Below are 11,796 nucleotides of genomic sequence, written 5' to 3' on the forward strand. Positions count from 1 at the left end.
ATTTTTTAAAGTGGTTGTGAGTGAAGGAGAGAAAAAATGTAATGATATAATATAGAAAAAATATTATTTAATTGAAAATGATAGAGAAAAGATGATGTTTTTAGTGTAATTATAAAGATGGAGAATGGATTGAGAATGCTCTTATGAGTTTGGTTATAGTATTGTTATGTATATAACTACTAATAACAAGCAAGAGTAACTAGAAATAATGAAATTGAACACTTTTATTGGTTTAATCCCTATACAATGCAACATTTAGTTGTTAAATAAAACACCAACACGTACCGCTGGTTAGATTATCAATCTCCATGTTAAAAGTGGCGGTTCTAAGAAAATTTCTTACAGGGCCGTAAATTTTTTGAGCTGATGCTCGGTATGTACATATAAATTATTTTTATTTTCGGCCCTGTTCAGTCGTTTTGGTCGCTTCAAATAGGCATATATTTTTTTTCGGCCTGGTTTATCCGTTTTGGTCAGGTTAAATCGGGGCGAGTCATATAAAAAAGTAAATAAACAAAATATCACAGCTAAAAAAATTAGGTGAGACGCCATTAAAAATGCATTATCTATACATGTTTTCGTTATTTAAAATGTAACTATAACATCATCTAGTTTGACATTATTAAGCAAGTATTTCTCAATGAAACAAATACAACTATGTGTGAGGTGCACAAATCGGGTTTTTTCTAATACCCGGTTTCGGGTATTTAGAGATATCGGCGAGGGTTCGGGTAGAGTATTGAGGAGAAAAACTCAACCCTATGTACCCGTATGATCAGGTTCGTGTATAACCAGATATTGGAACCATGTTTAATTTTGAATTTGTACATTTTTATACATATTTAAATTCTTTTAAAAAATAAATTTGCTTTGTACGTAATTTATAGAAATAATTAAAATATATTACAAAAATCATAAATCCACTTCTGTACAAATTATTTACTTTATAATATGCATTTTAGAAAAACTTAAACATAAAATTTGTGAAGTAAACATAAGAATATACTATAACAACTCATGCATTATTTCGGTTATTAAAAAATTGGTATCGAGTATAACCGAATATGGGTATACACTACTAGAAAACTAAGCATTTGCAATGGCCTTTTCGGTCGGAAAATGGTTGCAATTGCCTTGTTGTGACGGTTTTGCAACTGACAGTGTAGTCGGAAAACACTAATCGCTGTTGCTCTGTTGCGACCGCCATTACATTTGCGACCAAGTAACAGTCGCAAATGTACTGACCGGTGTTGCGGTCGCAAATGTTCCGACCGGCTGCGGTCGCAAAAAGGTTCTGACCGGTGTTGCGGTCGCAAAAGGTTCTGACCGGTGTTGCGGTCGCAAATGTTCCGACCGGTCACAAATCTTCCAACAACCACTCCTTTTTGCGACCAACCTGCACCTGATTATATTTTTGACACAATGCAGTAACAATTTTTTGCAAATAAGTATTAAAATGTAAAATCATATAATTATAGATGCAAACACGAATAAAACTATTAATTTCTATTAAAGATGATCAATACAAAATTTTATTCGAGTTCTATAAACAAATATAAAAAATGACATTCGAGCTATACACACTATCTCGTCGCATTCATGAATACAATCCTGAATATATCTCTGAAAATGTCTTCTTCTGTTCCTCGTGGCCTGCTCAACAAACAATTATTAATACTTTATACAAATATATAACCATATCCCACTTAACGAACAAACATAAATAATAAACTTTCGTTCCTTCAGTTGTTTGTTTTCGATTGTTTGTTCGTTTAAAGTTAAACGAGCGAACATGAACATGCTATGTTCGTGTTCGTTCAGTTCATTACAAGCCTAGCCCGAATTCATAATGTTTCAATAATAATACTAAATTTTTAGAATACATGATTTAAACAATTCAAGAGGTTTCATGCATTAGATATGACTTTGACAATGTTTTAACACGTTTGACATGTTGATATCCTTTTTTAGCTTAAGCTAAAACTTTTGACCCGTTAGATAATAAAACACAAAAGTTGATCCAAGTTCTAAGTTCTAAACGCCAATTAGTAAATGATTGACATCAAGATTACCTTTAATGATGCTTCCAGAAAATGCCAATTTGATTCCAGCTACAAATATTAATTAACGTCGCATGAGCCTTGTATAAAAAACTTTACATAACCTAATCACCAACAGTAACTAAAGTGAGATAAAATTATTGAATATTGAAACTAAAATTAAAGTACCTTTAACAAGTGCTAGCCCATAAATAGACGGGCAAATTGTCTGTAGTATTTGATGAATACATCTGAAACATACTCTAAAGTCTGAAGTAAGTAAGAGGATATTAGCATCTCTTACTTCCAAACGTTGCATAAATAGTTTTCAGAACCTACACAAGGAAACTAAAATTATATAGAAAATCACAACAAACAGAGAATTAAGGTGTTAAATATTTATAACTAGTAGCTCAAGTCTCGGCAAAAAGGTTGAATAAGCATAATTTAAACGAGCTTATTTTGTTTATATTATGCAATTATGTCATCAACTTACAATCTCTTCTTAATCGATGCTAAAAGGTTGAATAAGCATAGTTTAAACGAGCTAATGTCTGGCAGCTTCACATGGTGAGCTTGAGTACGCTTCGCGATATAATTTTATACCATATTTAGTAGGCAACTATATACGGTATAAACAAACTCAGACACGCCTAACAATAATATTTAATTTAAATATAAGTTACTGTATCAGCTAAATTTAATAACGAGAGAGAAAGTAACACCTCAGTAAACTTTGATGCAAAAGCATAAGTGCAGCAGATGAAGCAGCCCTGAAATTAATTAAACTCGTATTTGTTATTTCCTAATTGTCTTCATTTATCGCACCTGAAATACAAACAAAAAAAAGTAAAACATTAAATAATAATGGCATCGTAACATGCAGTTGGCTTCAACAGTTATACGAGAAAATATACGGGCTTTTGCAAGCGAGCACTAAGATAAAATCTCTTCCAGCTCATCATATCTTCAACTAATTTATCCATACGAACAACACCGTACTTATACATCTGTCACATCTTATAGATTTAAAGTAATCTTACGAGTTGACCCGTTATATGAATATTTTGCCCTTACACCTAATAATTATAAAACCCGACCCGTTACATAACTAAATATTAGTAAGAGAAAGAACCTGTTTTGCTCCACCGAGAGATGCCATCTTTGATTGTAACACTCTAACTTTAAACAATTTATTAATATAAAACAACGCGGAAGCATACCTAGCTTGTTTGAACACGAACACAAGTATTAACCATCCAGAGAATTAGATTTAAAACAACTTAAAGGTCGTGTAAGTTAACTTACATTTGCCTATAGGAACTTGATTACTTCTTCACCAACTTTCCTCGTTAACTTCCAAGCTTTAGCATACCTAGCTTGTTTGAAACCAACATGTAATTATTAGGATACAAAATATGCAACCCTGAATACCAACATCAGTATCCTACCAAAAACAACTTCACATGAACATTTCTCAACAAGATTTAGTCATACTCGATATACATTCGTATATTGACTCAGTTGAACCGTTTTGTATAAACTTTTATATATGCATATTTGAATAGTTTTAATTCTCGAACACGCTTCAATAGGTATAATAAACCATTAGATTCCATTATACCAAACTTAACCCAAATGTATACAAACATTTGACACTGACCGATTTATTTTTTTGTGCCGCTATATTCTGCGCAGCTGGTTTTACCGACTGATTTGACCCACTAAATGATCATATTGGTTTTTGTTTTAAAATTCTGGAGAAACTAGACTCGCCAAGGTTTCTAACCCAAAAGGAATCACCTTAATCGGACACTCAGTTGATTTTATATGATTTTCTGAAAGCAGCCCAAAATCTGGACAGAAGCTGAAAATTCAGCATGATAGTTATTACCACTTTCGTACCAAAACATTATTTTTGCAGCTCCGTTTTCATGGTTTAAACCCAAATTAAATAATTGAAACGTATAAGACACATTAAGGGGAATGTAGGATCTTTTAAAGAAACTTTAAAGCAATAACTTTCAAACAACAAATAAGACGTGATTCACTTAGACATTTCATCAAACACCTTGTAGGCATATTCTACTAATCTCTAGTTTATGTTCATAAGCACTTCATTCAATCCACATTTTGACAACGTATTCCAACATGCATTCAAAATTAGTGACATTTTATACATCTTCTACATGACATCTTCATCATAAAAGCCTACTAGACTTTTCTAGACCTACTAGACTTTTCAAGTTGTAGAGAACTTACCAATGGATTACCTAATATGAAACAGATGTTAACTTACTGTATACTTAAATCATAGACTTTACACAAATCCAACACTAAATGCATGTAAAAATTTGATCAGCAAACACATAAAACTTTGATTAGCAAATACATGAAGAATGAAACTAAAAAGATATGGCAGATTTTACACAAATACAACACTAAAAGCCTATAAAACATTGATTAACAGATGAATTAACAGAAATTAGAACAATTATGACAGTCTCCTCTAAAACGAACCTTATTCTGAACCTAATTCGATAAATTCTCACAAGTATCTACAATTGTTACAGCTAGGGTTTCAAATCAAGCATATATATTACTTAACATACATGCCACGCATACATATACATGCACAGGTATAATATAAGCATAAATGAACGTATCATATCATACAATAGAAACTGAAAGCTAGCTAATGAATAATAGAACTAACCTGCTTGTTATAGACATTTAATTCAATAGATCGAGCAACAATCCAAGCACTGATGCTTCCGCAAACTTTGACTTCATGAACGCCGCCGTATCGACGCCACATTTCCGCCATTGCGCAATCAGGTACAAACGCCGCTTTAACCGGATTCATGATCCGGAACCGACGAACGAGTAGAAATCCAGTGAGTTAGGTATTCAGGTGAAGACAGACAGTAAATTGACGGCAATCGGCTAGTGAAAACACGAATAATAGGGCCAAAATTGACGGAAGATAGGTAGGGTTTATGCCTGTGATTACGAAGCCTAAGATTTGAAATCAAATTGAAGAAATGTTGCGTGACCGGTTTGCTTTTGTCGCTGAATTTACCACCGTTTCTTGTCTGGAAGGCAATTTTGCAACCGCGTTGACTTCGGTCGGTGATATCGCTTTGTCGCAAATTTTGCGACTGTTTATTTCGGTTGCAAAATTTTGGTAGCAATATCCCACTTTTCTAGTAGTGATAGGGATACCGGTTCCGGCTATTTACGTGTATAAATCGGGTACGGTTCCGGTACGGGTATTGAGCTCAAAATGTATAACCTATCCATACTCTACGGGTAGGGTCGGTTCCGGTTTCGGATAAAGAATACCCGGTATAAAGAAACTGATTCCGGTTTTTTTGGGTTCTGATTCCGGATAAGGGTTTTTTTTTTGCACCTCTAACTATGTGAATTCTAATTTAATTAGGTACGGGTATTCAAACTAATTTGATTAGTTATTTTCATATTTTATTTTATTTTATTTTAAATTTTTATTTACTTACATATTATATATTTAAGGTTTTGTACAACGTAGTAGAAATCGTTAGACGCTATCTGAGTACTTGAGTAGGGACTTGCGATAATGTTATTAAACCTAATGTCCCTTTTGATTTCGATTAGAATATGGTCAGCGACGGCTAGCTCGTTTGAACCATCTATGTTAGGCTTTTTGTTCTTCTATTTTTCTCATTTGGTCACTAACAAATGGAGTTTTTCAAAGAGTTGGGCTTGTTTATTGGGTTGAGAGTTGAGACTTTGAGAGAAATTTAGAACTTGAGGGTCTAAAACAAAACTAAATGGGACATAATATTTTTAACAAGATTTAACACAACAAAAATTTGAAATTACTAAGGGTTAGTGAAAGCTGAGTGGGGTCTATATGATGTATATAAATTTATACTCTTTAATATCAGATAATATTTAAAAAACTTCAACTTCTATCAAATAATGTAGTTTAAATAGCTATTTATCATGTTAAATGTATTTTCTGGTAAACCCAAACCTCAAACGAAGAAACAAACGAAAAGACAAAAAAGAATCAAAGAAAACCCACGAAAACATTGAAACACGCCCCCATCCCCCATGCTTTCATGTGCAAGAAAAAACAAAAAACTGCGAGAAAAGAAAAAATACTAGACATCTGGACACCGAGCCGTGCCATAGTAGTCATGGGGTCGTGGTCACCTTTAGGAAATAGACAAAAGAAGATATAACAGACATCCAAAAACACGGGGCCGTGCCTCAGGAAGCACGGCCCCCGTGGTGAGTCATCATGTACGATCTGACAGAGCATTTAATGTGACTGGGCACCTGGACACGGGGTGTGCCTCATGGAGCATGGGGTCGTGCCTGATCACCCAGACATCCTGTTAATAGAGGAGCATATTGCACTCATTTGGTGTGCTTGAAGAAAACATTCTATACGGGTTTCGCTTATTAAAACACCCACATTGCACTCTTATTGAATGTCGTGTGGGGAGTTTGAAGACTTGGAGGTTATCATCACCATCATCCATCATCATCATCATCCATCATCATTGAAGAAGGAAGATTCATCCACATTTGGTTAGATTGTTCTAGTTTGATCATGTGTTTGTTATCATCATCTCTTTTAATGTTCATAACCATGTTCATAACCATGCTCATTGGCTTTGATATGTAAGAAATTATTTGAGAATGAGAAAACCTTGTTTTGGTTCATTTTACCTTTTCTCTTTTATTAGTATTAGAATACATGTAGTACTTGGTTTTTGGTATGGACTAAGGTAGTTCTTTGTGACGATAAGCACACAATCTAATGGTAGTTTAATCCACAAAGGGTAGAGGTGCACAAATCGGTTTTTTTAAAAAAAACGGTTCGGTTATTAACCGGACCGGTTTTTTTTGGCCCGGAAAAAAACCGGTTCGGTTAATAACCGGACCGGTTAATAACCGGTTTTTGTCTGTCAAAACCCTAACCGGTCTAACCGGTTAGGACCGGTTTAGAAACCGGTTAGAACCGGTTAATAAACCGGTTTTTTTATTAACCGGTTTTTTAATAACCGGTTTTTAGGTTAACCGGTTTTTTTTTTTTTTTTTTTTAAATAACCATTATTTTTTCACAGTATAAACAAACCGGTAACTACAAGGCAAACCGGTAACTACAAGGCAAAACGGACTGACCGAAGCCATTCTTTGCTTTCGTTGTTAGGGTTCTTTGCTTAGAAGATTAAAAACACATAACTTTCATTTATAGTTTTTACATTAAAAATACAAACATGTTGACGGATGAAGCAGCACTTTGGGAGGCCATGATAATCGACTACGAAATAAGAGCGTATGGAGTGGTAATGTGGTATAATTGAGCGTGAGATAACAAAATAATCGCGCATGAAATAAACGTTTAGAGCGTTTGGAGTTGTATAATCGAGTGTGATCTAACCAATACCCAACCTAAACTATATATAGATGTTTGTGGGGGTAAAATGGTAAAAAAAAAAAAACGGTAAAAAAAAAACGGCCATATAGCCGTTATACAACGGTCAAAAACCGGTTTTTAACCGGTTAACCGGTTATGGAGAAACCGGTTAACCGGTTTTTCCACAACGGTCAAAAACCGGTTTATAAAAAAACCGGTTAACCGGTTTTTCCATAACCGGTTATTAAAAAAAACCGGTTTTTTCATTAACCGGTTTGTTAACCGGTTTTGGCTCTAAAACTTGTAACCGAAATACGAACCGGCGGTTTGTAAACCGGTCAAACCGGTTTTTAAAAAACCGGTTTTCGTAAAAACCGGTTTCCGGTTTAAACCGGCAAACCGGTTCCCGGACCGGTTTTTTTGACCATCTCTAACAAAGGGTAAAATATTTTGACCGGTCAAACTTAACAAAATGCCCAAAAATATTTTTAGTTTTCATTTAAAAATATCTTGTGTCGTTCATATTGACTAACCAAGCCATTAAGATCTTAACAATGCATTTCCAATTTGATAGGTGATAAGGTAGTTTGGATGTGAATTTAGTGGTCAATAATTCAATCTTGTGCAATATTAATTAGGTTTTTTCATCCAACCAAATAATAACTTTACAAACTTCGTTTGTTTTATAAATATTTAGATAATCAAACAACTCGTGTAATGTTGACCATATGTTCCTCATGAATACGATATCTGACTTACCCTATCTGATTTTTTTAACTTTTTGAAAAGTTAAATGATGTTTGTGAGTTTTTATTATGTGAATGGAAAATAGGGATAAGTTACAACTTTGTACCTTATGATTTTTTCATAAGTTATAAGGAGGTCAAATAAAAAAAATATCAAACACCCCCTAAGAATGTCTTTTGTAACAAAATATCAAAAAATTAATGTAGCCTAATCTTTAATTTCTGTTACGAACCGTGTTCGTTAATCAAATGGTCCGAGAATATAAAAGGAAACCGGATAGAAACTAGAGACTTTTGGAAGAGACTTTTGGAAGAGACTTTGATCGTTAAATCATCATTTTTCATTCATAATTCCAAACATCAAGCTTGCCTTTTTATAGGCTTAAACAAATAACCGAACTAAACAAAAATTACGAGACCACTATTCTAATAATTAGAAGAAATAACCACTACTACCACTTAACTTCAACCCACGTTCACGTTGCTAATGAAACATGGGATCACGATTTAGTAAATTAATTTGCAAAATATGGATGTGCTTGAAGGCACACAAGGTAGCGAAATGCACAACAACCCAAGCACACCTTCAAAAAACACCTTGAAAAACAGTAAACAAATGAACATATATAAAATAATTAGAATCATATAAAATCAATATATAAAAGTGTGCCTCCGCTCCCATCGATCATTAAAAAAATATACCAATCATGACAATAACGGTGCCTTAATCACACTGTCACCTTCCATCATGAAACTGTATCCGGTTTCTTTCACTCTACTATATAAAATTTAAAACCAATTTACATATTGATGACTTGTAAAATTGAATTTAGTTTGTTAATTTCCATAAAATAAAGAACACAGATGAATTTTAGAAATCTAAACAATACCTCACTCATGGATAATAATTCTCTATTAACTTAATATTCACACTCATGGCTTTAACTCCTTGTTATACGCTTCACTCAATTTTACTCACTAGAGGAAAGATCCGTTTCCCCATTTCCTTTAAAATCATTTTTGTGTAGACAAAATCGAGTAGGAATTTAAACATAAATATAGAAAGATTATGCGAGTAAGATTGACACTTTGAAATATCATTGGTTAAATTTTCGGTATGAATTATTTCTACCAACTCATAGATTATTATAAACTAGTTACTAATAAAGACTTTCTATGCAAAAGAAGCCTTTAACTAGGTGACTATCATCATCCCAACACCCTTCAAAGCAACCATCTTTTGACAAACAATCATCACCCCACCACCCTACAATATACCCCCCACCCCCATCCACTTTCTCTATAACTCTTATCTTCAATTCCACAAACACCATTGCATGATACCCCTTTTAACCATCCAAGAATCTTCATAAACCATAAAGTTTCCCCAAACAAACCCAAACCAAGTACAACTTTCAAGATTTGTTTTCTAGATCCAAACCCTTTTGGAAGAAACAAAGAAAATATCTCAAAATTTGTTTGAAAGAAACCAAGAAAATATATATCTCAAGATTTGCTTCTTGATCCAACCTCATATGGTTCCTTACCCAAACCACAAAAATGTTGAAGAAAGACTTGGCAACCCTAAGATTAATGGGATCTAATCATCTTTCTCTCACGTGGATGATCCTTGTGTTCGTAACATTACTATTCATATCAGTACTAACAGAAGGTCAAGGGATCAAATCCACAAGACTTCTTGATCTCGTGATTCGAGATTACACATTCAAGTCATTCAACAAGTACTTCAAAACAGGCAGACCCTACAACATCAATCTTCCTTCAAATCTCTCAGGCATCACGGTTTACACGTCAAGATTCCGATGTGGGAGCCTCAAGAGGTATGGCGCAACGATCAACGAATTTTACTTGAAAGTTGGCGTGGATGTCCATCCTTGTATAGAAAGAATCCTTATAGTAACACAAAACCTAGGTAACAATTGGTCAAACATTTACTATGATAACTATGATGCATTACTAGGTTATCAACTTGTGTCACCCGTACTAGGTTTACTAGCTTATAACTCTGGTGACGACACGAATTTTAACACGCAATTTGAGGTTAAAATTCGGTCTCCGAATAAGGCTGGAATTAAAATAGATTTTAGTAATTATACGACGAATGGAAGCTCGACATTAGACGGTAGGATAAAGATGTGTGCAACATTTGAAGGGGATGGGAAGGTGAGACTAGACAAAGAGGTTGCACCCAATATTTGTGGTGCCACAAGCCATGGGCATTTTGGTTTGGTGGTGCAGTCACCTTTGTTGCCTGTGAGGAAGAAGATAAGGCGGTGGACGGTGGCTTTTGCTTGCTCGGTTGGTGCCGCAATTGCGGTTTTCCTAGTGGGATTGCTTTTGATTGCCATGTTTGTGAAGGTAAAGAAGAAAGAAAGATTAGAGGAAATGGAGAGAAGAGCTTATGAAGAAGAAGCACTTCAAGTTTCAATGGTGGGACATGTGATTAGGGTTCATACTGCTTCTGCTACTAGAACTTCTCCAAGAATTGAGCAAAATCTTAGACCTCCTCGGTGAGTTTGACTTGGTCAATTTGTTTATACTAAATCATGTATTAATAATTCTTTATTGTAATATGTACCATTAGTTACAAGTTGAAACTTGAGAAGGGTAATATTCTTGAATATATATGTATGTTTTCTTTGAAAATCTCGGATAACTTTTCTTAAACTTTCTGAATATGGTACAAAGTAGAATTGATTGTGAACAACGAGGTCAAAGGCATGCATCAAAGACATCATGATGATACAATGTCTTTGTGAATACTCAAAAGACAACCAAAAGCAACATGTTCTTTATCAAGCATGCCGTTTTTGAACTTTTTATAGCCTTGTTTCATCATAAGCATAGAATAATAAACTAGCAAATATGGCTCTCTTTTCACAGCGGGTTCATAAAAAAGAATCGAACGAAGGGACTGAAGATTGGAAGTGGGGGGGGGGGGGGGCATAATTTTTATCTCTGCTAAAATTGGTCGAACAACATTCTGATCAATAAAGACTCGTGGGTTTGGGCTTTCAAGGAACAAAAGGAGTTTGTGGTTAAACAAATTAGGAATTCGAGTGAAAAGAAAATTGAAGAGGTAGGTCCCAGCAGAGCCCAGTTGGACCCGCAAGACTCACCTCAAAGAGGGACGTCTGCGCAGTTGAACCCGCAAGACTCACCTTCAACAGGGACGTCTGCGCAAAGGCTAAACTCGCAAGACACCTTGAAGAGAGACGTCTGCGCAGAAACCAACTGGATCCGCAGGACCCACCATGCTCAGAGACGTGACGTCCTTACGCGCAGTACGCAAGCTGTTCCCGCAGGAAAAGCCTCCCAATGGTCGACGTACTCCGCCTGTTCCCGCAGCAACGGATACTAGCCATCAGGGAAGGCTACCCGCGCAGCAAGGCTACACGCACAAGGCACTTAACTCTTAAATAATTCAGTAATGTCACCTGAAGAAGGAGTGAGCAAGCCGGAATATTCCCGCCCAAAGCCGGGAAAACTCCCGCCCAAATGAGCCAGTCCGTACGCTACTGGAGGATCTTTTGTACTGTACCTGACGAGGTATGGACAAAAGATCTGACCAAAGCTG

The 11,796-nt window shown here is 35.2% G+C and overlaps 1 protein-coding gene and 1 long non-coding RNA gene across 4 annotated transcripts; one reads left to right on the forward strand and one right to left on the reverse strand.

Annotated features, from left to right (window-relative positions):
* Positions 1–1,369: 1,369 nt before the first annotated feature.
* LOC143574455 (uncharacterized) lies at positions 1,370–5,076 on the reverse strand. 3 transcript variants are annotated; one of them, XR_013142593.1, is made up of 4 exons: positions 2,765–5,076; positions 2,229–2,309; positions 2,073–2,164; positions 1,569–1,653 (listed from the first exon to the last, which is right to left on the reverse strand). It is a non-coding gene; the product is annotated as an uncharacterized LOC143574455 (long non-coding RNA). The 3 variants fall into 3 exon arrangements; XR_013142591.1 differs by having other exon boundaries at positions 1,370–2,309; positions 2,765–2,867; positions 2,957–5,076; XR_013142592.1 differs by having other exon boundaries at positions 1,572–1,653; positions 2,073–2,309.
* A 4,682-nt stretch (positions 5,077–9,758) lies between these two features.
* Positions 9,759–10,733, forward strand: LOC143574464 (uncharacterized). Its single transcript, XM_077059076.1, has one exon. It carries the CDS (start codon positions 9,759–9,761, stop codon positions 10,731–10,733), a length of 975 nt encoding a protein of 324 aa, XP_076915191.1.
* The last annotated feature ends 1,063 nt before the right edge of the window (positions 10,734–11,796 follow it).

This window comes from Bidens hawaiensis, unplaced genomic scaffold, assembly GCF_021521415.1.
Source record: "Bidens hawaiensis isolate Kalapana, Puna unplaced genomic scaffold, B.hawaiensis_p1.1 tig00026938_1, whole genome shotgun sequence".
NCBI lineage: Eukaryota > Viridiplantae > Streptophyta > Magnoliopsida > Asterales > Asteraceae > Bidens > Bidens hawaiensis.

Coding starts and splice junctions, on each gene's coding strand:
- LOC143574464 (XM_077059076.1), top strand. CDS start 9,759: ATGTTGAAGAAAGACTTGGCAACCCTAAGATTAATGGGATCTAATCAT.